Here is a 27,247-nt window from a genome sequence, read left to right on the forward strand (position 1 = left end):
TAAAGGTAATGGTACATGTGGAAATATACCATAAATTAGAAGAAAACTTTAATCTTTATGTTAGAATGAACCACTTCACTCCCCTGATTTACTAGATTAAGAATAATAAATAGAATATAAGGTTCTCTTAGACTCAAAATGTTAAAAACCTATTGTTTATCTTTTATATAATGCCATTAATGTTGATTGAATTTTGAATATAAAAACAATACAACGCTCTTAAGCCACCTACAGACCAGCTTGAGAGCTCAATATGTAGACCTAGATAAAAATGCATATTTGGAAAAAAAAAAGAATCTTAAACATTTGAAAACAACCCACCATTACCATTTAAAATATACACATATTTATATTCTTGAAATAATAAGCTTAATCCTACCAATATAGTTCGCTGCACAACTGTTCTGGAAGTGGTACTACAAGATAGGATTTTTTAATAATAATTAAAGTTCTGCAATTACATTATTTCCAGAATTTTCAGGGAAAAAAAAATCACACACTAAAAGGTTAGTAGACTATTTCTGAATCCTAAATCTCACTAACAGTGGCCATGGGGTAGGAATGTGGAGGATCATATCAGTTATTGAATCTTGATTACTTTTTGGTGGCGGGGAGTGCTGGCGATTAAATCCAGGGCTTTACACATGCTAGAAAATATCCTAGCACCTTTCTTGACGGATAATAAGAATTTGGTGTAGATCACTAAAATATTACTGGCCATAGTACACAAGTCATACAGACAAAAGAATGATAGTAAATATACTAAATGTATATTATCCAAATATAGGATCAACTTTGCTAAAATAAACATCATAAGCTTTTCCTTTTTTCTTTCTTTTTTTTTTTTTGTACTGGGGATTGAACCCAGGGGTGCTTAACCACTGAGCCACAGTCCTAGTCTTTTTTAGTTTTTGAGACAGGGTCTCACTAAGTTGCTTAAGGCCTTGCTAAATTGCTGAGGTTGGCTTTGAATTTGCGATCATCCTTCCTCAGCCTACTGAACCTCTGGAAATACCGGCGTGTGCCAACGTGCCCAGCCATCCTAAGCTTTTCTAATAACTCAGGAAGAAGGAGTCTGCCAACATTTTGCAAGAAGCCACTTTTCTTCCTCTACATATTCTCGAAGGATGGAGGAGCAGTAGAAAATACTTGATCACTTTCTCTTCACCCCAAGACAAAAGCACTACCATCCTCACATTTGGGCTCTACTGTGGTGATCTACAGAATAGATGTCAGCCCCAAAGAGTACATGCAAAATAAGTGAACTTAGGATATTTTGAATGTACAAGCGGTATGACTTATCCACAATTAACTTGTCAAGTGCCGCTGTACAACTGTTCTGGAAGTGGTACTACAAGATAGGATTTTTTATACTGAGGAGGTAAAAATCTACTTGATTTAACCACCTCCTGCTTTAATCTGACCTCACTTGATTCTCCACATAGCTACTAGAGTGAACTTTATAAAATCTCATTGTATCATTTCCTGATTTAAATGTCTTTGGTTTCTTGCTGTTATCTATAGGAGTAAAATCCGTGTTCAACATGGCATTCCAAGCTCTTCACAATGCGATGCCTGCAACTTCTCAAACTTCATCCCTATCACCATGACTCCACTCCTCACCAAACACACACATGCAGTTATCTTGGTCTTGCCTACCCTTCCCCAACCCCTTGTCCTGTCTGTCTGGTTAACTCTTACATGACCCTCAAAACTCAGTTCAGCTGTGACTCCCTATAGGCAGCCTTACCCCACCCCTCTCAAATTTGGATTTCAAATGTCAGTTAAAAATTATAATTGTGAGTCACAGAAGGTGTTTCAGCATGGGAGAAACTTGAAAAATACAAAGGTTTTGTGAAAATATATTTGGCACATTACATGGATTTAAAGAAGGACCAGCGGTTATGAATCAGTAGGAAAAGAAGAGGTTCGCCCAGGCAAGTGAGAGCTATGGGAATATAATGACTTGAAATTCCTTACAAAGAAAACTTGTAATGAGGTTTTTTGTTTTTTTGAGATCGATACTCAAGTGATCCTCCTTCCTCAGCCTCCCAAGTAGTTGGCACCTCAGGCACGAGTCTCTGTGCCTGTGTAATATGTATTTTTTTAATATATATTTTTTAGTTATAGTGTAGTTTATTTTATTTTTATGTGGTGCTGAGGATCGAAACTAGGGCCTCACATGTGCTAAACGAGCGCTTTAACACTGAGCCCCAGCCTCAGCCCTGCAGTATGTATTTTAAATTAAAAAAAAATAATAATGGGTGAATTCTATAAATTCATCTTTTTGATCATGAGTTCAACCATGGTGAGTATAATATGATGGTTGTCATCGTAGTTCTAAAATCTTATAAGTAATCATTGTAGGGTCTCAGCAAATGAATCGGCAGGAATGATAAAGGAAGTAAACAAGTTATAGGAATTAATAGATTTAGACACGTATAGGTTGTATCTATTTGATACTTTACAAGCATGCTAAGTTACTAGATTGATTGATTTTAGTGCTGGGGATTGAACCCAGGGCCTTGCAGAGAGCACTAGGCAAGTTCTGTATCACTGAGTTATGTCCCCAGTCTCTTAAGTTACTACTTTATAATCACAAATTCTGTATAATCACGTATCCAAATACATCAACCAAAATATGACAGACATCTGTAATACAAAAAGACCTTCTAATATGTACATTTGTGTTTATCTAGAGCAGTAATTTGATGATTGCCCCCAAAATTCCATAAACTGGTACATCAAAGAATGGTTCTCAAACCACTTAGGAGGCTTCTGAAAACTAAGGGCTTCTGATGGCTGGTATATTGTGTGAGTGGTAGCAGCCACTGACTCATCACACATTGGCACAGTTGATGAAGCCCATTCTCCTGGGAGAATTGGTCTGTGCCTGGCACATTCAGCTTAATAAGAACTCAAAGCCAGTACTTTGCAGCACACACTGATAACTCTTGAGTTGTTTCTTGTGGCTTATTACATGAGCTGCATTAACTGGTCACAAAGAACAGCACTGCACAAACTTCTGTTAAATTTTCAGTAATATGAAAGATTATTTGATTTTGATCTGCTTTAAATCAGTTTTCCACCATAGTTTTATGACAAATCCTGCTAATTTTCCAGCCTGAGCTAGATTATATACAAGTTCTAGAATTGCGATTTCTACAAATATATGGTAGAAGTGGGGTTAGTTGAGAAATTTCTTGAAGATTAAAGACAGAAGAAAAGTATTGTTTTTAAATATATAAGTACAGGGAAATCAATTCGATGGTATACATGTCAATACATACCAATAGAAAAATCCAAGCACCAACTCAGGAGTACTGACGCGTGGTTCTTGATAAGTGTTAACATACTTCCTGTTTTCTTTTAAACTCCTCCTACTATTTTTAGGTAGGGGGATGCTAGGTATTGAACCCAGGGCCTCAAGCATGCTACGTTTACTGCTCTGCTACACCCCAGGCCTAAACTCCTACATTTGGTAGTAGACGACTTTAAGGAGCCATTTAAATATGACTAGCTGTATAAATTCCTCCTAATAAGTTTCAAGATGTTCTGTCTCTCACCTGTAATAACATGCCCCAAGTTTAATAAAAGAAATTAAATTTTTCTGAGATATTTGGAGAATGAGATCCTTTGCTACCCAGATGATGCTTAGTTAGGCCAAATATAAGATGGTAGCTTTTAGACTTTCATGCTTTTCTTCCACCAAGAGGACCATTGTGATTCACACTGTGAAGACAACTGGCTGTGATTGTTATCACAATTAAATGTAGCATTTAAGTCAATACTAGTGTACTGGGGGTATAAGTCAGTGGTAGATGGCTTGCCTAGTATGCTCAGTGTCCTGGGTTTGATCTCTAGCACCATAAAAGAAAAAAAATCAGTCACTACCAGTAATGAACAACAGCTGATTTCTGTGCATACATTTAATCATATCTGTTTTCATCTGAACCTCTTCTGTACTCTCACCTACAGAAATTCTGCCTATAGGGCTCAGTGTGACCCAAATCACTTTTTAACCACTATAAGTGTTCGAAGGTTGAACGAAAAGATGCTCTTTTGAATGTGAATGCTACTCTCCTCTCTATAATAGAAGTAGGGCATATAAAGGTTTTGTCTCTTTAGCAGTTCTCAATTACCTAATTACCATAGAAAAGCCATAGTTCATTTTTTAAAATATTATTAGGTTCAGGTAATGGAACCATAATAGAAGCTTGTCCATTTGATTTCACAAATGTAATAAATTTAACCAACTATGTAATAAAGCTTGCTCACAAAATTTATTATAGAAATAAATCTAGTTTTTTTTTAACCCTAAAAATATCTCATTATTTTGGGCATTTCTTGCATATTTGACCAGAAACAAAGATATTTTTCCCCCTCGTGGTTTAGGAATCATATCATTCAGATGAACATGCAGACATGCAAAGAGAAAATTATGTTATCTTGTGAGTCCTACAACTCTGCAATCTGGAATTCTTCCACCTTCTTAACTAACCCCACTTTACCCCAGCCTTACTCCCACAATTGCTTTGACCTGAATTGCTTGTCCTTTAGCAAGGCAGAGGTAAAGTTGCTTTGTACCTACCTCCTTCTCCCCTTAAGTGGGCTCTATAACATGTCCATGGTGTTCTTAGAAGAAAAAGTTCAGATGCTGTGCCTGAGTCATTATTAATTTGAAATGTTTCCTAATATATCATCAACTTTGTTAGAAAATATTGAAAGCACATTATGCAGTGTGCAAGTGGAACAAATGGCTGGAAAACTCACAATATTGTTGTCATGATCCTCATTAGCTGGGTCAATCAGAAACAAGCAGAAAAAGTCAAATTCAGCACTATTGGTAAAATTAGCAGAATAAAACTCTGAACTACAACACAATGTACATTAAAGCATACATGCTAGTTTATCCCTTTTTCTAGAACAGATTAATGCATGAAAAAGTGGGAAAAACTTTTGTGACCCAAATTCTAAAAACTTTATCTCATTTTTGCATGTTGCCTTTGTAAGAGAGAAAAGATTGCTTTCCTCATCTATCATCAGTTTTATGACTGAGACTCATATAACAAAAGAACAGATTAACAAGAGAAAAGTGTACATCTATACTTTAAAATTAAGTGACATGGGAGATTTCAGAATTGAAGACCCAAAGACAGAGCCAAATGTGTTTTTTTAAATGAATAATTTGTGCAGAAATACAATTGCACAAAGTGGTATATGATCTAATACCAATAAACTGAGGTAGGGGGCTTAGCAAAGTCTGTTTGGATTCTTTCCTATGGAACATTTCTTTAATCTGGTTGTTGAGAGGACCTCTGGGACCCCTCTGGAATGAGAGTTTATGACCTACTTTGGGAGAAGGACAGCTTGATTTGTGTGTGTGTGTGTGTGTGTGTGTGTGTGTGTGTGTGTATCAGTCTGCTTTAGAGGAGGAAGGGCAGAGGAGGGCAAGATCTGCTCTTTTCTCACACACCAAGGTGTTATATTTTGGAGTAGCATGTCCAAACCCAGATAGTACACCTTTCAGAAGCATTTAAATGTGTGCTTTCTCAGGAAACCTCTCTCAGTAATCCTGTTTGTTCCTAAAATGATGGGAAACTGAGGCATGCAAGTCATTTGTCCTACACACAGAAAGTAGAACAGAAGCTCCAGACCAGGACTACAGAATTGACTTAACAGAAAATACTTGCCTCCTGGCTTGAAGAAAACAAATCCTTTGAATTAGAATCATACTTTAATCTTAAGTATTTAAGAAAATCTGAATTTTTATGTTACATTTATTTAAAATAGGATGCACCTCCAGGTATCAAATGTTTTAGTTTGCTTTCTTGTTTCTATTTTTAGAGGAGGACATGGCTGAATTATATGTTCAACAGTCATTTATTTTATTCTCCAACTGAACAGAAAATAATGATTTCCCTTACAGAGATTAGATTTTATCCTGATTAATCTTTTTGGAAAAAAAAAATTCTACCCACTAAAATTTCTTTAAAATCTTAGAACACTTGCTGATTCACCTTTATCTACCATACTGATCTCAAACACGTGACTAAGCAAATTAATCTGCGTTATTTGTCATTTGAGATTAGCCTTTTAACAAAGAAACCATCTATGTTACAAACATGAATGTGGAATATCAGAAATCATATCTTTTCTTGTATGTGTATTCCACGGGAAAGTTTAAAAATCCAATCTTATTATTTTTCCTGTTACTGACTACCTTGTTATTTTGGGAACCATTAAACCGATCTCAGTTTATTCACCTGAAAATGGAAGGAGAAGCTTCCTTATAAGCACTACAGCAAATAAAGAATGAATGTTTACATAATATTTGTAACTGTTTAGATGGAGGTGCTAGAGGAAAGAGGGAAGGATTGGATTTAGTTCTCATATCAAAACTCTGATAATAATCCCCCCAGGGTTTTGGCAAAGGACAATTTCAAAATGGGCACCTTGCAGCCAAGCAGCAGAGTGGAAAAGAGGAACCCTGACTTTGAACCAGTTTGCAGTAACTGATTTGCAAGTCCTTTAAGTTTCCCTGTTTACAAATGGGGATGGTAATAGTTGGCTCTGCATCCACAGCATATTGTAAAGAAACATGAAATAATTTTAGCTCCTTAAAAGTAATATTGAAAGGCAGAAATTTGCATAAGTTGCTTTAGAAAGCCTAAAAAACTGCAGCAACAATGTGAATGTCTAACATGAGTTAAACATTTTGCTTGAACAAACTGATTTTAAAACTCACCCATGAAGCAGCTTTTTGGAAGGCTGAGACTAGAGGATTACTTGAGTCCCAGAGTTGAAGATCAGATTGGACATTACTGGGAAACCCTGTCTTACACACAGATCTTTTCAGTAGCCCTCATTAACTGTTCCTGAATAGCTGCCTACTTTTGAAAGTAGGGTAAGGGTAATACTACAGGTACTGACAGGCTAGAGAGGCCCTGTTTTCAGAAATTTTCTTGGATTGCTAAAATTGCACGCTTTGATCATCTGCCATTTTATTATAGTGGAACAGCAATTAATGATTCTAGCCACCATCCATGTATGACAATTAGTATCTTTCCATTCTAAATTGCCCTTTCATATAGTCTGTTATACAGTCAAAATTTTGAACATGGATAATCCTTAATTACTGTATTATTGTATTGGTTTGGATTGAACTCAGGGCCCTACACATGTGCTCTACCACTGAGCTACATCCCCAGCTTCTTAATTACCTTTTATAAAAGACAGTAAATTTTGTTTCTTAAGGATTGGCTTACTAATAATTTGCTGCCTGCTCACAGCCTCTTGAAGAAAATTGGCTGTTTTCTTGGAGGTAGGGTGAGTTTGAACATCTCCGGGACCCACCCTCCCTTTCCCTTGTGGGTCCTGCACCCTCTTCAGGTTAGAACCTCTGTGTTCCCTGTAATAGTCCTTCTAACCTCCTTTCCCTGGCCCACTGCCTGGTGGGGGAAGGTAAGTGAGGGCTAGTTAGCCTAGGCAGGAGGCAGGCCTCTCCTGAGTTATAGAGATTCCTTTCCCTCATTTGAGGTCCAGGTCATACAGCTTACAAACTAAGAGGCCACCTGACCTTTTGTCAGGCCATGTGGATAAATCAGGCCCCTATAAATGAGATGCATGGCTTACCTCAACCTCTCTCATCTTTAGGGTGACAATTACAAGCCAGAAGCTGCCTCCTCCAGGACCCCATGAGGCATGAAAATTGTTTACTGGCCAGATTGTTTGGCTTCAGGAAATAAGGACACAAGAATAAATTTGGGACGGATTCAGATTTTTTAAGCTCTATGGCAACAACAATCTTCATTCCCCCTCCCCCTCTGAATAACTTTGAATATATTGTCAGTCCTTGAAATTTTAACTTTTTAACAATTTGTTGGAACAATTGGGTTGGAAAGGGACTGCCTGTGGTTTTTTTTTTTTTTTTCTTCTCAGCGTCTTTCATGAGTCTCTGAAGTCATTGAAGAGTTAAGTATTTTTTTATCCCCTTAGATTTCTAAAAGATTACTACATAACAGGGGGAAAAATGGTTAAAATTAGAAAACCAAGGGCTAGGATTGTGGCTCAGCAGTAGAGCACTTACCTAACACGAGTGAGGCCATGGGTTCGTTCGATCTTCAGTACCCCTTATAAATAAATAAAATACAGGTATTGTGTCTACCTACAACTAAAAAAATATTTTTTAAAAAACTTAGAGAACCAGACATTATCTAGGTTTTATAGAGCTTTGATTACTTGGTTAGTTTGGATTTTTTAGCAAGTCATAAGAGATTACAAAAAAAAGAAAAGGCTGAGGGAAGGATAAAGCGGTAGAAGAGGGACACAATACTGTCTGTCTTCTACCTCCCACATCCCTCAAAGAGAAGTATTTTCAGAGGTATGAGACATGCATCAATTGAGAATCCCTGTGGGTTCCCGAGCTGAGCACAAAGGGTTGCCTCCCACTCAGTGATTGCAGGAGAGTTGGCTGGCTCTTAGACCACCAAACAAAGGGGGAAGCCAGGTAATTCCACAAAAGCAGTCGCTCAGGAGAGAGGTTGCTTTCCTCTACTGCCTAACTCTCACATTGCCAAGCACCTTCACCCCAGCCTGGCCTTCAGTTGATCCTGTTTTCTTTGACTACACAGATCCACCTTGTTGTTTATACAAGCTGTCTTATCTAGTAGTGTTGAGTCACCATTATATTTATTGCCTACACCTACTTACTATAAAAAGTTTCTGACTTCCTGCAGTGCTAACAGAATTCTCCCCTAACTTGAGAAACCAGATGTTGAAGAACAGACCATCTGAACCAATGTGTGATTCTCAAATTCTTCAGCATTGTAACGACCAGTTTTGGATTTCTATGATCTCCTCTTCCTCCTCTTCCTGTCTTTTAAATGTTTGCCTTATATGGTACCAGGATTGAAGCGAAGGCCCCAGGCATGCTAGGCAAGCGATCTACCCCTAGGCTACAGCCCCAGCCCTCCTTTTTTTCTTTTTTTAAATTTGACTTTCATTTTGAAATAGAATGTTTTGATAACCTTTGATCCTTAGACGATTTCACGGGTGGTGTTAAACCAGCATTTAAAATATTAATATAAATTTTATATTTGTAATTGGCCTTAATGACTTAAATTTTAAAATGTAATATACAGCCTGTAAGTATTGATATTCTATATTTTAATATTTGCTTGATTGCAGGAAATCTTCACCGAACCAGCAGTGTTCCTGAGTATGTCTACAACCTTCACCTGGTTGAAAATGATTTTGTCGGAGGCCGTTCCCCTGTCACTCAAACCTATGATGTATTAAAGGTAGGGTATCAAAGAATGTTGATAGTTGTCAAATTGCTGGGAAAACATTTTCAAACATTTTTAGATTGTTGCTTTTGAGATTTACCTCTCCAAAGTATTATTTCCTGAATACCAATTTTGAGAAAATTGACTTATGGGGACACCCTGGGAACCTGGGGATTTTAAACAGTATTAAATCCTAACGCAAGTAAATATGACTCAAGTCAACCAAGTCTTATTTTTTTAAAAAAGACTTCACCCAGAAAGGGGCCAACTTCTCCATTCTGAAAAACTGACATTTTGAGGAATAATCCACAGTAATTAGTCTTAAGCAAAGACAAAAACAGATTTATGCTTCATTGAAGTTTTATTTTTCTCTCATGCAGGCTGGCACCACTGCCACTTACGGGGGTCGTTGGGGGAGAGGAACGGCACAGTACAGCTCCCAGAAGTCAGTGGAAGAAAGATCCTTGAGGCAGCCTCTGAGGAGACTGGAGATTTCTCCAGACAGCAGCCCTGAGAGGTTTCATTACGCTCACAGCGATTACCATTACAGCCACAGAACCCAGCCTGGGCACACACTGCGCCACCAAGACAGCAGGCGCTCCACCCTCCTCATGCCACCCAGATATGCCCGCTCGGAAATCGTGGGGTTCAACCATGCTGTGAGCAGACAGCGCCACTATGACACTTACCACAGACAACACCAGTATGGGTCTGTTAGTGACACCGTCTTTGACAGTGTCCCTGTCAACCCTTCGGTGCTCACCTACCCCAGGCCAGGGACCAGTCACAGTATGGGCAACCTCTTGGAGAAGGAAAACTACCTGAATTCAGGGCAGATGAGGCCTCTGGTGCCCCTGCAGCCCGTCACTCAGAACAGAGCTGCCAGGTCTTCCTGGCACCAGAGCTCCTTCCACAGCACCCGAACGCTGAGGGAAGCCGGGCCCAGTGTCACTGTGGACTCTGGTGGGAGAAGGACGCACATGACCGTGGGCCAGGTGGCAGCAGCAGGAAGTGGGAATGTGCTCGTGGAGAGAAGCACTGTCCTCGACTCCCAGCTTGGGTGAGTCTTCTGAATCTACCACTTAGTCGGTGCCAGCACATTCTGTTCCCACAGCCCTGACAGTGTGAGCTGGCACTTCTAGGGCTGGAGAGAAAGGCTTACAGAGATAAGTGATTAAAATAATGACTTTTCGGGCAGCTGCCTAATTGACAGATCAGCCTGTTTACCTCAGGAACAGGGGCCAAGCTACCTGCTCACATGACAGCTTTGTGCAAAAATGTGACGTTTAGCCCATCTGTTCCAGATTAGATGCTGGCTAAAGGGATCGCTGCTCCTTGGCTATGTGAAAATCTGCTCTTATCAAGAGCAAACTCCAGCATAGACCAAAAAATGGATAATGTTATATGCATTTTTTTCAATCAGTCCTGGAAATAAAGGAAAGAAAAGGCACAAATGCTTACTTCTGGTGCTGAGTGTGTGCCTCAAGTGCTATTTGCATGATTATTAGTGTAAAAGGACTCCGAGAGCTAAGGAGAGGCAATTCAAGGGTGTCTGATTTCTAGATGTCTCTTTCTTTCCTTTAATACTTGATACCTTTACTTTTGATTTCAGTACTATGGATTTGGAGGGTTTTGGGTGTTTTGTTTTGTTTTGCAAAACTAAATAATCAAAATATTGAATTTTCAAAGTCATTCCTTTACCTTTCCTATTTATGTTATGGTTTGACTAGTTTGGATCTTAACCCTTATTTAAATTTAATGCTCAAGTACAAATTGGGTAAACTGAGGAAGTTACTAAAAGAATGTTTGTAAATGGATCAATGATGAAATCAGTAACTCCTAAAATAATGATTTAGAATCATTAAGGCAAAATATTATCTGATTGTTTGATTTTAAAATTGCTTATTGGTAGTCATTTCTTAAATGAAAATGTGTAGTGTACCTATTGATTAGGCAAGCTATCGTGATAAATTACTTTCGAAAAAGGTATTAGGTGTTGAAGCAATAAACACTTTTCATAAATCAAATGTTTGTATGAAACTTCTAACATTTCTGGTAGGAAGCAGATCTTTATCAATATGAACACATTTCTAGAGAAGGAAAAATACATCAGGTAATTATTTATGGAGGAAAATACTGATAAGGACTTTTAAATGGTAATTTAGAATTTATTAAATGACTACTATAGCCTAGGATTTGTGATAAGCACCATTTTTAGCAAAGTCATTTTAACAATAGCAAAGCTATCATCCCACTTCTCAAACTCTGTGCCCTCAGACATTCTAAACCAGCCTGTCACTTCTCAGACTCATCAACCCTCTGCAATATGGCTTCTGTCCCCACCACCTCACAGGAACATTCTCCTGACAAATGTAGCGGTGACTGCTTTTTAGCTACATCCTAAAAAGACACGCATTCAGTCTTTTATGTCACCATGACACACTTCTGCAGCCTTCTTAATCTTCTAAAAGTGCTTCTTTTTTTCAGGCCCAAAGAAGTCATCTTCAGTAACCCTTCTCTCTGGGTCTTGGTGCTTTTCCCGGGAGGCCCTGGTGTCTCACTGGTGTCCTCCTGATTCCAAAAGTTTTATCTTCAATCTTTTACCCTGTAGACCTTTATGTAGATTTAATAAATTCCTGGACATCCCCAATTCAGCATATCCTAAACTAAATTCGCTAGCTCCTCTAGGCCTTCTGTTCCTACACATTTCTTCCTACTGAGCTCTTTCAGCTACAAACCTGGAGGCCATTCTTATCATCTTTCTCCATAGTCATCTATCACCAAACCATATTTTAACCTCTTTAATTGGTCTTACATTTTCATCATTTTCTCCATCTCCATTGCACAGGTCTCTCTCTGCCACTGGTCTTGCTCAGAACTGTTGTCTAGGACTGTCAAAATGATCTTCCCACACCTGATTGTTTCTTTCCCTGGTTTACCACCTTTGCATAATTCCACTGAGTAGTCAAGCTTTTTAGCATGGCATACAAAACCCAAGGTGTTTTCATCTCTGCTTCTCACTCTAGTCTCTTCTCTTTGTATTCTTCTCCACTCTTCATCACTACCATCCTCAAACACACCCATGCTTAAACCACTTGCAACCTCCTGCTATTTTCCTTAATGTAAGATATTTGTGCATTCACTCTCATTTGATCTCTCTCTCTCTCCCTCCCTTCTTCCTCCTCCCCTCCCCCCACATCACCCTCCCCCACTTTCTTCCCCACTTCAGCCCTTCACATGTAGCTTTGTTTTTGTCTGGCTGCTCATAATTCTGGATTTAACTGCAACATTACCATTTTCCTGGCCATTCCCTTCCCAATCTAGCTTATGTGCCCCAGATAGCAACATTGTGTGGATGTCTCTATCAGAGTAACTCTTGTGGTTATTCATTTACTTATCTGTTATCTCTCTAGACTTTGAGCTTCTTACCAATGGCTCATTCATCTTTATGTTCTCAGCACCCCTAAAACAGAGGCCATTCCATGATGGTTCTATACAGAAATTAAAAAGGGAAGGAAAAAATACAAACTCTTTACTTTTTGACATCTAGCACTTTTGTTGCTCAAATTCTTGTTTTAATGTCCAGGGTAATTCATTATAATATTTAATGATATTTCAAAGAATAGAAGGAACACTAGAGGTCAAGAAATTTAAAATAAAGGGTGGGGAGCTGGGCACAGTGGTACACACCTGTAATCCTAGTGACTTGGGATGCTGAGGCAGGAGGATCATGAGTTCAAATTGAGCCTTATCAATTTAGTGAGTCCCAAACAACTCAGTGAGACCCTGTCTCTAATAAAATATATACAAGGGCTGGGGATATGACTCAGTGGTTAATCACCCCTGGGTTCATCCCTGGTACAAAATAAAATGAAATAAAAAAGGGTGAGCTGGTATGTGGCTCAGTGGTAGAACTTGCCTATCTTGTGTAAAGCCATGAGTTAAAAGCCCCAGCACCCCTCCCCTGCCCCCAAATTTAAAGAGTAAGGAATGTTTTCCTGAGATTCTCCAAGTTCTAGAGACCAAACCATAGGTACTAACCCTTTTCTCTGATTTCTGAAGGGAAATTTTTGCTTTCTATGGAGATGAGAGGGAGCCAGAGATATTTCCTATTATGAAGAAAAATAATGATTGAGGCAAAGTCTGGCCTGCCTTTCTTATGCTTCTGGTATGCTCCCTCTCCTATCAGTTCCCCATGCTGCACCCTGAGGCACTCTGGGCTGTCCTTGCCTGCACTGTCTCACCTTTCAAACTATTCAGTTCCATTAAAAAAATTTTTTTTTTATTCTTACCCAAATTCCTACATGTAAAGGAGTATTCTTTCATACATGTGGAACATTCCTATGAAGTAGCTAGATACAACCATAAACCTACCTAATGACATAAGGTAGCAAACCATGGATTCGTCATTCCAAAAGAATGGCCGATCAGTTACTAATATGGCTGAAAACTGAGACCTGAGTAAAACTGAGATAGTCATCACTTGTTCTAAATCAAGCCAATGAGAAAGGTTTAAAACAATCACCAAGTAGAAAGTTCCAGATAAATTTTTCTAAAAATATGATTTCTGAACCTCTTGGATTCATAACAAATGTTAGGTTCTTCCAGTTTTCCCAGCATTTCCCTCAGCATCATAAATATAAAAATTGAGTGGTTTATATGAAGGTCTAGGGAAAAGAAAGTAGGGCATGTCGTAAGTGCAAGGCCGTGAGGTACATGCTGGTGCCTGCAGGGCTTCAGAGTACAACAGAGCAGTGCGCTCTGGGGTTGGTTGAGGAGACTAGGAGAGAAGAGGGAGCTCCAGTAGGATCACCAGCAAGTTTGTGACCTACAGCAAGTTAGAGCAGAAAACAGGTCACATGGACTCTCCTCTACATCCTCTGAATCACTAGTTGCTTTAGTTCTTTGATTTTTCAGGTCTCTTCCAACCGCATCATTGTTTACATTTCCATTTTAATAACCCAGTTTAAGGCTTCATCATCCCAGCTAAGACTCTTGCAGGGCCCTTAAAATGGTCTCTTTGTTTCTACAAACACATGTCCACATATCGCCTCCAGAATTATCTTTCCAAAGCAGCACCTTCATCACTCTTTTGGAGGTAGGAGAATTCCCATTTTACAAAGTATCAAGCAACAACACTTACAGTGAGCTATCCATTCTTTTTGTTTGTTTGTTACTGGGGATTAAACTCAGGGGCACTTTACCACTGAACCACATCCCCAACTCATTTTCTTTTTTATTTTGATACAGGGTCTCACTAAGTTGCTAAGGGCCTTGCTAATTGTTAAGGCTTGCCTCAAACTTGCAATCCTGCTGCTTCAGCCTCCCAAGCCACTGGGATTACAAGTGTGCACCACCACACCCAGCATTAGCTGTCCATTCCTTAGCTGATATTTGCTCGACCTTCAGAAAATGTAGCCATATTCTGATGTCAGAAGATCCAGTCTGGGACAGGGCTTTGTTATTAGCAGAAGTTCTGGTTACTGGGAGATGGTACTCACAAAAAAAAATTACTCTTTTTTTCCCCCCTGTGACATCTCACATTTGAGCCAGTGGTATTTCACATACCTTTTTACATGTTTTTACTTATACTGACCTCATCTTAAATTTTCTTTTGTTGTTTTGTTTTGTTTTTGTTTTTGTGGTGCTGAGGATTGACCCCAGTGCTAGACAAGTATCCTACTTCTAACCTACACCTCCCCGGCCCCTTTATTCTGATATCGTGTTAACATTTGAACTAAAGCTGTTGAAAAGACTCATCTACAGTCTGGTAGTTCAGGGGACATGGGGCCAGAGAATAACTGCTGTTCCTGATCCCCACCTGCCACCCCCACCTCATCTTCTAAGCCACACTGCTGCAGGCTTCAAGAAGTGTTCTTTAGTGAATGGGAAGGAATAAAGAAAGGAAAGAAGAAAAGGAAGGAAAGAAGAAAGGAGGAAGAGAGAAAGAAATGCAGTGGAGGAATGCTGCAGGAGAAGAAAGGAACAGCTCCAGCGGGTAGAGGCACAGAAAAGATTTTACCAAAGTGATGGTATCTCATTCCAGTCTTGAGTAATGGGTAACAATGAAATGGAAGCATGCGCTTCCTAGAAAAATCAAAGAAGGCACCTTGTGAAGAAGGTTGCATTGTTTAGAGAAAGATGAAAAGTCTGGTGTGATTGAGGGTCGGGTAGGAGATCAAAGGAGGAGTAAGAAAGAGGGGAGAGATGTAGGATATGGAGCCAGACTGGGGTCAGAATGTGTGCCTTTCACAGAGTTGGACTTTATGGACAATAATAACACAGAAAATTGACACACCAGTAGCTGTAGAAAAACTTTACTGAGTAAGCCTTCATTGAGTTGGGAATTGTTTTTAGTGACAAAGTGAACTGGCATTGGGTCAACTGGGAATGAATGTGGAGCTTCTTCATGAATTATGTTCAGGAATATAAAGGATTAGAGTAATGGAATTATTTGTGGGGGTTGAAGATGGGAGAATCAAACTTTCCTTGGATCCTTTATGGCTTTATAAGATTGATTAATAGCTGAATCTTAAAAAAAAAAAGGCTGTATTAAACAGAAGGCTATTCTCGCGGTATGAAGGATCTTTCATTAGTTAAACACCTGGAGTCCTGGATGATAAATGTTGCGGTTACCATTGAGATTGAGACTTTTAGAGTTATGATTTCTCTGAAAAGCCATTTAAGTCCACAAAGATTTCCATTTCTTTTAAAACGTGTGTTTATTTTAAATAAAAATGACTTAACTTCTAGTTTTGCATAATAGCCTGCATTCTTTTTACCAATTAAAATTAACTCCTGAGGCATAACATTCTCAAATATGACATCATTATATAATTCTCAGTATAGATGCCAGAAATGTTCCACTTTTAATACCCTTCTGCTCATGAGGTAACACTTCTGTGTTTGAACATGTGTGTCAGGAGCAGCAGGTTTACTTTTCAGTCATGAAGCCCATTACTTCTTTCCCCCTCAAGCACACCATACCCACCCCACAAAAATACACCATTCACAACACTGTATCCACTCACTTCTGTGCATGTAGGTAGGTATTAGTGGGTTAGCCTAATGGCAAAGAGAATTTACTCACGGTGTTTGCTTGTCAGCAGAGAGTGGAAAGCACCCTCTCCAGGTTTCTTTGGTGTCCTCATTACCTAACACCCAAGCTGATAATAGACTAAGCTAGTCACCCTCCAGGCAGAAATAAAAAGGGAGAAAAAACATAATGCTATGAGGCTTTTGGGAGTTATGATTTTATAAGTAGCAATTTTATGTGTCCTCTATCAGTGAGTTTCTCTGTGTCAAACTACTTTAGGCTTCATCATTATTGGCAACTAGTAAAGGACAAAAGTAAGCCACTGGGACAGGCACAAACTGAATGTCATTTCAGTGGCAAATGGTAACAGAATGAATATTTTTTTAAGAAAAAAAGGTATCTATCATTGCATTTAATGGTTATCTTTCCTGATGTATTCTGTCACACCAGCAAGACTTATTTTAACAAAATAAAATCCAGTGTGTTTGTTTTGTTTTGCTTTGGGTTTTGGTTTTAATTTGGTTTGGTTTTGGTTTTAGGGGTGTTTTTGTTGTTGTTGGTTTTTTTTTTTTTTTTTTTTTTTTAGAGCAACCCAGGATGCTCTACAACTGTGCTGCATTGCCAACCTTTTTTACTTTTTATTTTGAGACAGGGTCTTGCTAAGTTGCCCAGGCTGACCCCCAACTTGTGATCCTCCTGCCTTGGCCTCCCAAGTTACTGGGATTACAGGCATGTACCATCATACCCAGCCAGAACTCCATTTTTCAGGCTTCCACTGTTTCCATACTATTATATGCATTTTAGATATGCTTCTATTTCTAATTTATTTTGGGGTGAAATAACAGATTCTGAGCAGTTTGAGAAAGGAGATGTTTCTACTATAGGTGTGCCATTACCAGAATAGAAATAATTTTTATTTCTTTGAACAAATTTCTTTTAGATTCCATCTAAACAGTCTTAACTGGGTCATTAAAGTCACTTTGCAGATATAATTTTCATACTGTACATACTTAAAAGTGCCATTTCTTTTGTACATGTTATGAATCTCTTCAACAACATATTCAGAGACCTGTCTGAGTAGAGTGTAAGACTTCTGCCACTTGCATCCAATCTCAGGTGCTGATTTTTCTTTGTATGAAGAAAAGTCAAGGTTCAGATAATTTAGGTGTTTCACAATATTCCCTGAATGCTCTCTGGAGGATCAGATTGGTAGGCAGGAGGGAGCCATTTAGAGCCCAGCTGAATCTGTGACTGTTTATCTAGGAATGCAGACGTGGAGATGACCCTGGAACGAGCAGTAAGTATGCTTGATGCAGACCACACGCCGCCAGCCAGGATTTCTGCTGCAGCTACTTTCATACAGCATGAGTGCTTCCAGAAAGCTGAAGCACGGAAAAGGGTGCGTATCTTCTCAAGTTCTGTGCATAACCAGCCCACCACCACATCTGTAATGATGACCCTGAACATCAAATATGGGTCATTATTTACATTTTTAAAAATTGTCATTGAGGGTTTTTTTTTTAATTTAAAAGGAAATATAGACTTATTACACACAATCCTTCTTGCAATTCAGAATCTTAGAAAGGAAGTCCCCCTACACAAGCCTTCCCCTTGGTCTGCATGCCCAACCTCCCCATTTAGAACTGACCCCAGAGGCAATTGTTGTTGACCATTGTATGTACTTTCAGATTTTTCAGAGAAAGAATGCATTCATTTTATGATATTGTTTTCTACACTTAAAAAACATATTAATACAAGTAGTATTTTGCAACTTTTTTCATTGTTTCATTAGCATACTATAATAATTGATGAATAGTTTGTACATTTATTCTTTAACATTTCCAGAAATGTTATCATAGGACTGATCTCCAGAGTTGGAATCAATAGGTCATTATATATTTGTTTTGGAGGAGGAGAGTCATACCCTTTTTTGATTGAAAACAAAATTACACTGTATCTTAGAAGTCTTCAATATATGTTAGCCTTATCTCATTCTTTAAAACTGCTACATTGATGTCTGTTGTCTAAATGTAACAGCTTTATTGAGATGCAGTTCAACAACATTTTGACATGTTTTGGAACTGTGAAGTGATTGTCATAATCAAGATCATGAGCATATCCATTACCTCTAGTATTTTCTTGTATTTATATGTAACCTGCATGTTCCATCCCTCTCCAATCAATTTCCACCCCTCCCAAGACAACCCCCCATAGCTAAAGATTAGAGTGAATTTTCTAGAATTTGGTGTAAGTGGAATTATATAGCATGCATGCTCTTTTTCTGCATTATTTTACTTAGCTCAAGTGTTTTGAGATTCATTCATGTGGTGTGTATCAAAAGTCTTGGCTATTAAAAAAAAAAACTGCTTTGAACATATGTATAGATCTTCATGTAGACATATGCTTTCATTTCTCTTCATTGAATACCCAGGAGTAGGATCCCTGGATGATACAGTAGTGTATGTTTGACTTTTTAAGAAACTGCCCAATTATTTTATTATTTTAAACAAATTTTTATGATTTTATTTAAATTTATAATGGTATTTCATTGTGGTTTTAATATGCATTTCCCTAATCATAAGTGAAATTGAACATCTTTTCATGAGCTTACATAATTTTGTTTTGATATTGGTCTATAGTTTTGGGGGGTTAGTTTTTGTGTGTATTATGAGATTTAAACTGAAGTTTCTTTTTTGGCACATTCAATTTTTCAGGTGTTATTTGTTACAAAGGCTTTCCTCTCACTAATAAATTGTCTTTCTACTTTTCTTGAGGAGATATTGACCACATATGTGAATGTATTTTTGGTGTGTGTTCTCTTCCACTTATCTATTTGTTTGTTTTTATTTAAATGCCATACTATTCATACATCCCCCATGTTGAGTTTTGAACCCCAGGTGCTCTACCACTGAACTATATCCTCATCCCTTTTTATTGATTTTAAGTCAGGGCCTTATTAAGTTGTCCAGGCTGGTCTCAAACTTGTGCTCCTTCTGCCTCAGCCTCCTCATTTACTGGGAACTACATGGTCTTGATTACTATAATTTTATAATGAGTCTTAAAATTAAGTAATGTTATTTCTCCAACTTTGCTCTCTTTCAGAGTTGTGTTGGCTATTCTAGGTCTTTACAGTTATATTTGAATTTTCTAATCAGTTTGTCAATTTCTTAAAAAAAACCTGAGAATGCATTGAATCTGGAGACAGATCTGGGAAGGACTGACATCTTAACTATGTTGAGTTTTCATGTAGAACACAATATATTTCACTGTTTATTAAAGTCTTCCCTAATTTCTCTCAGCAATGTTATATAGTTTTTACTCTAGAGGTCTTTCATATTTTTTAAAGATTTATCCTTAAGTTTATCATACTTCCAGATGCTTTCATAACTAAAATTTTTTATTGTTCTTTGCTAGTATATAGAATTGATATTTGTATATATTGATCTTATAGCTTAAGATATTTCTAAATTCAGTTATTAACTCTGGTAGCATTTTTTAAGATTCCATCAGATTTTCTACATAGAAGATAATGCCATTTGCAAGTACAGTTTCATTTCATCCTTTCCAATTTGGATGCTTTGTATTTCTTTCTTTCTTTTTTCCTTCTTCCTAGTACTAGAAACTGAAGCCAGGATCTCATATATGCTAGGCAAGTAAGTGCTCTACCAGCCCTTTTTATTTTATTTTGAGATAGGGTCTCGCTAAATTGTACAGGTTAGCCTTAAACTTATAATCCTCCTGCCTCATCCTCTCAAATAGCTGGCATTACAGGTGTGCACTATTGTGTTCAGTTTCTTGCTTGCTAAAACCTCCCCTACAATCTTGAAAGGAAGTCTGAGAGTAGGTATTCATCCTGTTCCTGATCAGTCTTTCTTTATAAAGTATACGACTACCTGTTGGTTTTTCATAGGTGACCACATAAAGTTGAAGAACTTCCTATCTATTTCTGTCTTAATAAAGTTTTTCTTTCTTTTCTTTTTTTGGTACCAATAATGGGTATTGGATTTTGCATTTTATGTATCTATTGAAATATTTCTATTTTTTTTTCATTTTACTTTTGCTATTATGATAAATTACCTTGATTGATTTTAAAATGTTATTCCATTCCTGGGATAAATCACACTTGGCTATGGCATACTGTCATTTTTTATATTTTTAGTTAGACTTGATAAAATTTTAAGAGTTTTTACATGTGCAGTTAAAAGATAAGATGTCATTTTCCTTTTTTTATTTTTTTATTTTTTTGGACTAATTGAATGAATTGTAAACTATTCAATCTTTTTCAATTTTCCAATAGTTTCGTAACTACAAATTCAGTTTATTTAATTGACATGGGGTAATTTGGGCTATTTCTTCTTCAGTGAGCTTTGGTAGTTGTGTCTTTTCAGGGATTTTTCCATTTCCTGTAAGTTGTTCTAGTTCTTTGTGTAGATGCCATTTGTTTCTTTCCCTTTTAAATGTCAGTGCTTAAAAGATATTTTTTTTAACTGTCATCTCACTTGCATTGTTTCAGACAGAAATCACTTGTCATCCTTATCTTTGTTCTTCTCTAGAGTATGTCTTCCCCCCCCCCTCCACCCCCCATCCCTTGTTGCTTTTAAGATTTTCTATTTAACACTGTTGTTAAGCATATTGGTTACAATGTGCCTTGGTGTAGTTTTCCTTGTATTTCTTGTGTAGGGGGAGTTCACTGAGCTCTCAGATTTATGGATTTCTACTTTTCATCAATTTTGGAACCTTTTCAGCCATTAGCTTTTCTCATTTGTTTATCTGCTTCTGTTCCTCCTTTGGGAACTATAATTACATAAATTACATATATGTTAACTGCTTAGAGTTGTCCCATAGCTCATCAACAGCCTATTCTTTTTCTTCTTTAGTTTTTTATTTTTTCTTTGTTTCCTTTTGAATAAGTTCAAAAATTATTCTTTAAATTTACCAACCTTTTCTTCTACAGTGTTTAATATACCATTAGTATTCAGAGTATTTTTATTTCATAAATTATACTTTTTATCTCAGGTAGAAATGAAATCTCCTTAAATATTTTTTACACCTTTTATGGCCCTACTTACCCTTTTTTATGTCCCACCTTTGCTCAAGTTTTCTGGACATATAGAAGAAGTTAAAATTGCTACTTTAATGTTCTTGTCTGCTAATTCTGACATTTGTGTTCAGGGGCACTTAACTACTGAGCCATATTCCCAGCCCCTTTTTTTATGGTTTTTATTTTGAGACATGATATCACCAAGTTGCTGAGGCTGCCTTTGAACTTGTGATCCTTCTGCCTCAGCCTCCTCAATAGCTAGAATGACAGTCTGTACCACTATGATCAGCACTGGCAATTTTTAGACTGGCATCATGAATTTTATCTTGTTGGGTACTGGTTAATTTTATATTTTCATAAATAAATAATCTTGAACTTTTTTCTGGGATGCAGTCAAGTTGCTTGGAAATAGTTTGGATTTTTCAAATTTTGCTCTTAAGATTTAGGGGGGACCAAATCAGCATTCCTCTGTAGATAATTGATCCTACCTCTAAAGCAAGACACTTTGAGAACTCTTCCTATTATATCATGAATCTTGAGGCTCTCATGGCTGGCTGGTAAGAAAAATCACTGTTCCTGGTCCTGTGTGAACATAGTAGCTATTCCTTTAAATCATTTGATGTAATTATTTCCCTGGCCTCAACCAGTTTTCTTTACACACATGCATAATTAATACTCTACTGAATGCTGGAGGGGAACCCTTTGCTGATTTCAGGAGTTCTCTTTCTCTGCATCTCTTTTTCTGTTGTTACTTGTGTTCAAGTCAGCTTTTCATTGTTGTGACCAAAATACCTGACAAGAATACCTTAAAGGAGGAAACGTTTATTTTCAGCTCAGGGTTTCAGAGGCCTCAAATCATGGTCAGCCAGCTCCACTGTTCTGGACTTGAGGTGAGACAGAACATCATGGTGGAAGGATGTGGAGGACAGCTTCTCAGCTCATAGCAGGGGTTGGGGCCAGGAATAAACCCTTCCCAGGTCTGTCCCCAATTACTTACTTAACTTGCTCCAAGTAGGTTCCACCTCCCAGCAGTTCATTCAGCTATTAATGGATTGATATTAGCTTCCAGTAGATTGGGAGTCAAGATGCTAGTGGTTGAGCATAAACTTTCAGGAATCAATCAGAGCTAGGTTTGAATCCCAGTACTCTTATTACATGGGTGACCTTGGGCGAGATATTCTACCTACCCAAGCTCCAACTTTCCTCCTTATAAAGTGGGAAATTATAGTTTCACTACAAAGAGTTGTTATAAGACCACAATTAGATGGTGCTATATTGCTTACCTAAAATAATTCAGAGCCTCTTACAAGTTGAGTATCTCTCATCCAAAATGCTTGGAACCAGAATTGTTTTGGATTTGGGATTTTTTTCAGATCTCGGAATTTTTGCACATACATAATATGATACCTTGGGGACAGGATCAAAATCTAAGCACAAAATTCATTTATTTTTAAAATACAACTTATAAATGAAGCTTGAAGATAATTTTATACAATATTTTCAATTTGTGCATGAAACAGAGCTTTATGGTGTAGAATTTTCCACTTGTGGCATCATTTTAGATTTTCAGATTAGGGATGTATTTTTTCTGATAATGAACAGTAGTTTACTTGGATAGTTTGACACCAAAACTTGAACAGACTTTCAAAAAAAGGTTGTTGGGTTTGTTTTGTTTTTTTTTTTTTTTTTTCTTCCCTTTTGTATTTACTCAGTGTTCAAGTTCTCTAATACTATTTGTAAAAATAATCCAATACCCACCTTTTACTCCCTACTCAGCTCTACTATCCTGGTCCCTGTCACCATCATCTGTTAATCCAGTGGCCTCCTAACTAATATCCCTACTTCCATTCTTACCTACTCCCAATACAATCTCCTTTTAGGGAGATCTTTCCAATTAATGCCGATCTTGCCTGCTGGATTAAAGATAAATCCTTTAATTTAATCTGCAAAACCCTTTTTTAAATGGTCCTTTCCCATGTTTATTTCAAATCTTATCACTGAAGTAGTGACCACTATAAATGTTTTGCAAAATCTTACAAAACTAATTTAAGTTCATTATAAGAAAAATTGAGAATTAAAAAAGAAAAAAAATACCCATAATCCTACCATTGTTATTTTAGGGTTTTTCCTCTGATATTAAACACATAAACTTACATATCTGCAACCAAGTTGGATATGTAGCTTGCTTTGTGGGGATTTTAAAATTTTTTAAGTATGCACAAATATACCCTTAAAAAATAGCAAATTCCATTCATGATTTATGCCTTTGATCACTTCTCCCAAATCCCCTAATCCTGTTTTTCTCTATGCCTGTGTTTATGAGTGGAAATGCAGATATGTTTTATTCCACCTTTGAAAAGTGTATCATAAGCATTTTCTCATAACACTAATAATATTTTTAAACATTAGCTTAATGATGGCATTTTAATGATAATAGTAGTAACTACTGAGTGTTAAGTAACTAATGTGTGCCTAGCACATGATAGTTAACCTTACACAACTCCATTTGACTGATGGGGAAAATGTATGACTAATAAAATGTCTGTCAGTTCAAACACTGCTCTGCCTCTCCCATGAATATCTCAACATGTGGATATGTGACAGTCACCAACTGCTTGTCCCCCACTATTGGCTTTCTATGGTTCCTTATTTTTCATTATTATAAATACTGCAGTTACTATTTTCATATATTAGTGTGTGTCTGCATTTCACACTATTTCCTAATGAAGGTTACCAGAAGCAAATATTTTTAAAGTTTTGACACATGTTGCCAATTATCTTCCTGAAAGGTTAGACCAATTTATAGGGAGTGATTAATTCTAATGGGAAGGAAAGAGGAAGGGAGTGACATTTCACGAAGAAGGTGACATTTGAGCTGGATCATACAGGATGAGCAGGGCTTCGCCAGAATAGAAAAGTGGGCAGAACATTCCAGACAGGGAAGGACGTGAGAGCAAAGACTGTGCAGTACCGCAGCCTTTTTCTCCAAAGTCAGGTGTTTCCCATGCTGCTTATTTTCACCTGAAATCCCCATCATTTACTTATTTGAGTGTATGTGCCGGGCGTGGGGGGTGAGGGTTAACCATAGATTGGATCTAGGGATGCTCTATCTATTACTGAGCTACATCCTCACCCCTATTACAGGTGTGCACCACCACTCCTGGCTCCTTTACTTATTTTATAGTTAGCAGGGAAGAATGTTAACAGAAAGCCAAAGAGAAAGATAAAATTCTAATATGATTCTGCCCGTTCATAAATTTAGAAACGATTTCAAATGAAAGCTTTTTTGAAGTTCTGAGACTTTATGTTAGTGATTTCTTTTTTTCTCTCCTCAAAAGAAGAAAAAGTCCCCTGAGGATTCAGTATGACAAGGAAACTCATCAAACATTTCTGGTCTCAACTGCCTCCCTGAGTTTTAAGGGACAAAAGCAGCACATTTGATTTTGATCCTAATCTATACATGATTCATCATCTACCATCCTCTAGTTAAATGCCCAAGGGAAGAGTTCTCACTTCTTGCATTTCATCAGATTTATATCCATTTGTTTGATAAAGTGGATAAAAGAAACCAAAGCCTATTTTTAAACCTGGTTTAAGTTCCAGACACTAGGGAGTCAAATTCTACAGTAGGTAGAACAGTAGCCGGATTTCAGCCTTTATCTGCACACTGTCATGTCTGCAGTACCCTCTTTCCGGACTGAAGCAAGTGCTGAAAGCCAAGGGGATATAGGTGACCGGTGAGAGCCAGAGAGGCTTCCTCATTCCACTTCTCACTAATCCTATCATAACAGCTTGAAATGCAATATGGCCAGTGAGCCATTTCACATCATATTTTGAAGAAGGCAACTTATAAATTATAAATTAAGTTAATAAAATATTTCTAAAGCTGCCAAAGTACCTCAGGAAAAACAGCATTTTCTTTTTGCTTCTGATGTATCTGCTGCTGCTGTGAAGATTTGGCTTAGCTAGCCATTTGTGAAGTTCATGAAGTATGAATTTTGCTACCTTAAAACTTAACTATAAAATAAAAATTTAGAACATTAGAGAAACGTGAGAACTATAAGTTGTCTTAAATAAATTGTGCTTTTTTTTTGCTCTTAAGGAAGTATAATAATGGAAATAGAGGAAGCAAACACGTAGATGTGGATCTTTTGGACCAGTTCGAACGTGTACCTAAGAAATCTTTATTATTGGCATTGATGTATGAATATATTAGAATGGCTTTAGTTATAGCCAAACAGAATTGCTCTGGCTGACTTCCCATCTGTCTCTTATTGTTCAAGTATAAGAAAGCCAATAAGTGAAAGTGTTACTGCTCATTAATACCAGAGAAGCCTTAAGGGTATCAAAAAGTACTTTGCTCTGTATTGATACATCCCATGATACCCTAGTGACATATACAACAGTTATGTTTTTATGTGTCCTGTTTTAAAAAGAGCACTTTCCTTTTAAGGTTTGTTTTATTTTATTTTGTTTTGTTTTTGGTACTAGGGTTTGAATCCAGGGGCGCCCAACTCCTAAGCCACATCACCAGCCCTTTTTTGTGTTTTTATTTAGAGACAGGGTCACTAAGTTGCTTAGGCCTTGCTAAATTGCTGAGGCTGGCTTCAAACCTGTGATCCTCCTGCCTTAGCCTACCAAGCCACTGGAATTACAAGTGTGTGCCACCATGCCTGGCCCTCTTAAGGGTCTTATAAGCTCTTAATTAGTTAATGTCTATAGAACTTTTTAAGACTATGGTGACACCTCTTATTGAGAGATACAAGAAGAAGAAGAGTTGTTATTTTTGCTTTATTGTTATTGTACTTATTACTTTTATTATTATTATTATTTAGATTGTTTTACAACCTGGACTTTCATTTCTTCCTTCCTTGTAGTCTTTTCCCAGTGCTAACAAAGGAAGACGTAAGATTGGAAGATTGTGTCATAAATACTATCTCTACTATTAATAAGAGAGGGTGGCTGGAATTTGATATAGAATACATACAAATGTGCCTTTAAGCCAGGTGTGCCACTCCCACACCCCTACACACACACACACACACACACACACACACACAGGGCAGACTGCTGGCAGTTAGGTACCTTTCATACCTAACTAACCTCATTTGAAAGAAAAGTTCATCCCTATTCATAAACTTGCTACCTGAAATTTTTGCATTAAGATGGTCATAATGACTGAGATCTGTACCCAAGTCTCTCACCAACTTAAAAGTTTTCAAATTGGATGCAAATGGAAGCCTTTAAGAGGGAAAGCCATCAGACTACAACTTAACATTTCTTTGTACCAACCCTCCGTCCACCTTTCCCTATTCATTTGATGATATCTGCAGCCTAAAACACCAAACTGATTTACTCAAATTGATATTATTTGACCTTTTCTAAGCAGCCATAGTAGCTTCTGAATCTAAACCATGTGTTTTTTCTTTTCCATTGCTAGTTTTGGCATTTTCTCCAATAGACAATGTGTTCTTTCCTGTGTATTTGGATATGTGTGTGTATGTATGTAAGTATATGTATATGTATGTATATATGTATATGTGTATATGTAATATACGTGGGTCATATATATAATATAACATATATAATATAATATATATGTAATATAGATAACATTTTTTTTTTCTGGGAATTGAACTTAGGGACACTTTTACTGCTCAGCTACATCCTCAACCCTTTTTATTTTTTATTTTGAGAGATGGTCAATAGATTGCTTAGGGCCTCACTAAGTTTCTAAGGCTGATCTCAAACTTGACTTTTACTCAGCCTCCCAAGTCACTAGGATTACAGGCATGCACTACTGTGCTGGACTAGAAGAAATATTTTTTAAATAGTACATCAAAAAGCATAAAATTAGGGGCTGGGGTTGTAGCTCAGTGGTTG

The 27,247-nt window shown here is 37.4% G+C and overlaps 1 protein-coding gene across 1 annotated transcript in view; it reads left to right on the plus strand.

Moving 5' to 3' along the window:
- The window catches only part of Pkp2 (plakophilin 2), a 72,215-nt gene that overhangs the window by 5,276 nt on the left and 39,692 nt on the right, over nucleotides 1-27,247 (plus strand). The window contains exons 2-4 of the mRNA XM_027934179.2: nucleotides 9,190-9,302; nucleotides 9,668-10,347; nucleotides 17,587-17,722. Coding sequence (XP_027789980.2) covers nucleotides 9,190-9,302; nucleotides 9,668-10,347; nucleotides 17,587-17,722 — 929 coding nt within the window. The remainder of the gene's footprint in view (nucleotides 1-9,189; nucleotides 9,303-9,667; nucleotides 10,348-17,586; nucleotides 17,723-27,247) is intronic.

This window comes from Marmota flaviventris, chromosome 3, assembly GCF_047511675.1.
Source record: "Marmota flaviventris isolate mMarFla1 chromosome 3, mMarFla1.hap1, whole genome shotgun sequence".
Classification (NCBI taxonomy): Eukaryota; Metazoa; Chordata; class Mammalia; order Rodentia; family Sciuridae; genus Marmota; species Marmota flaviventris.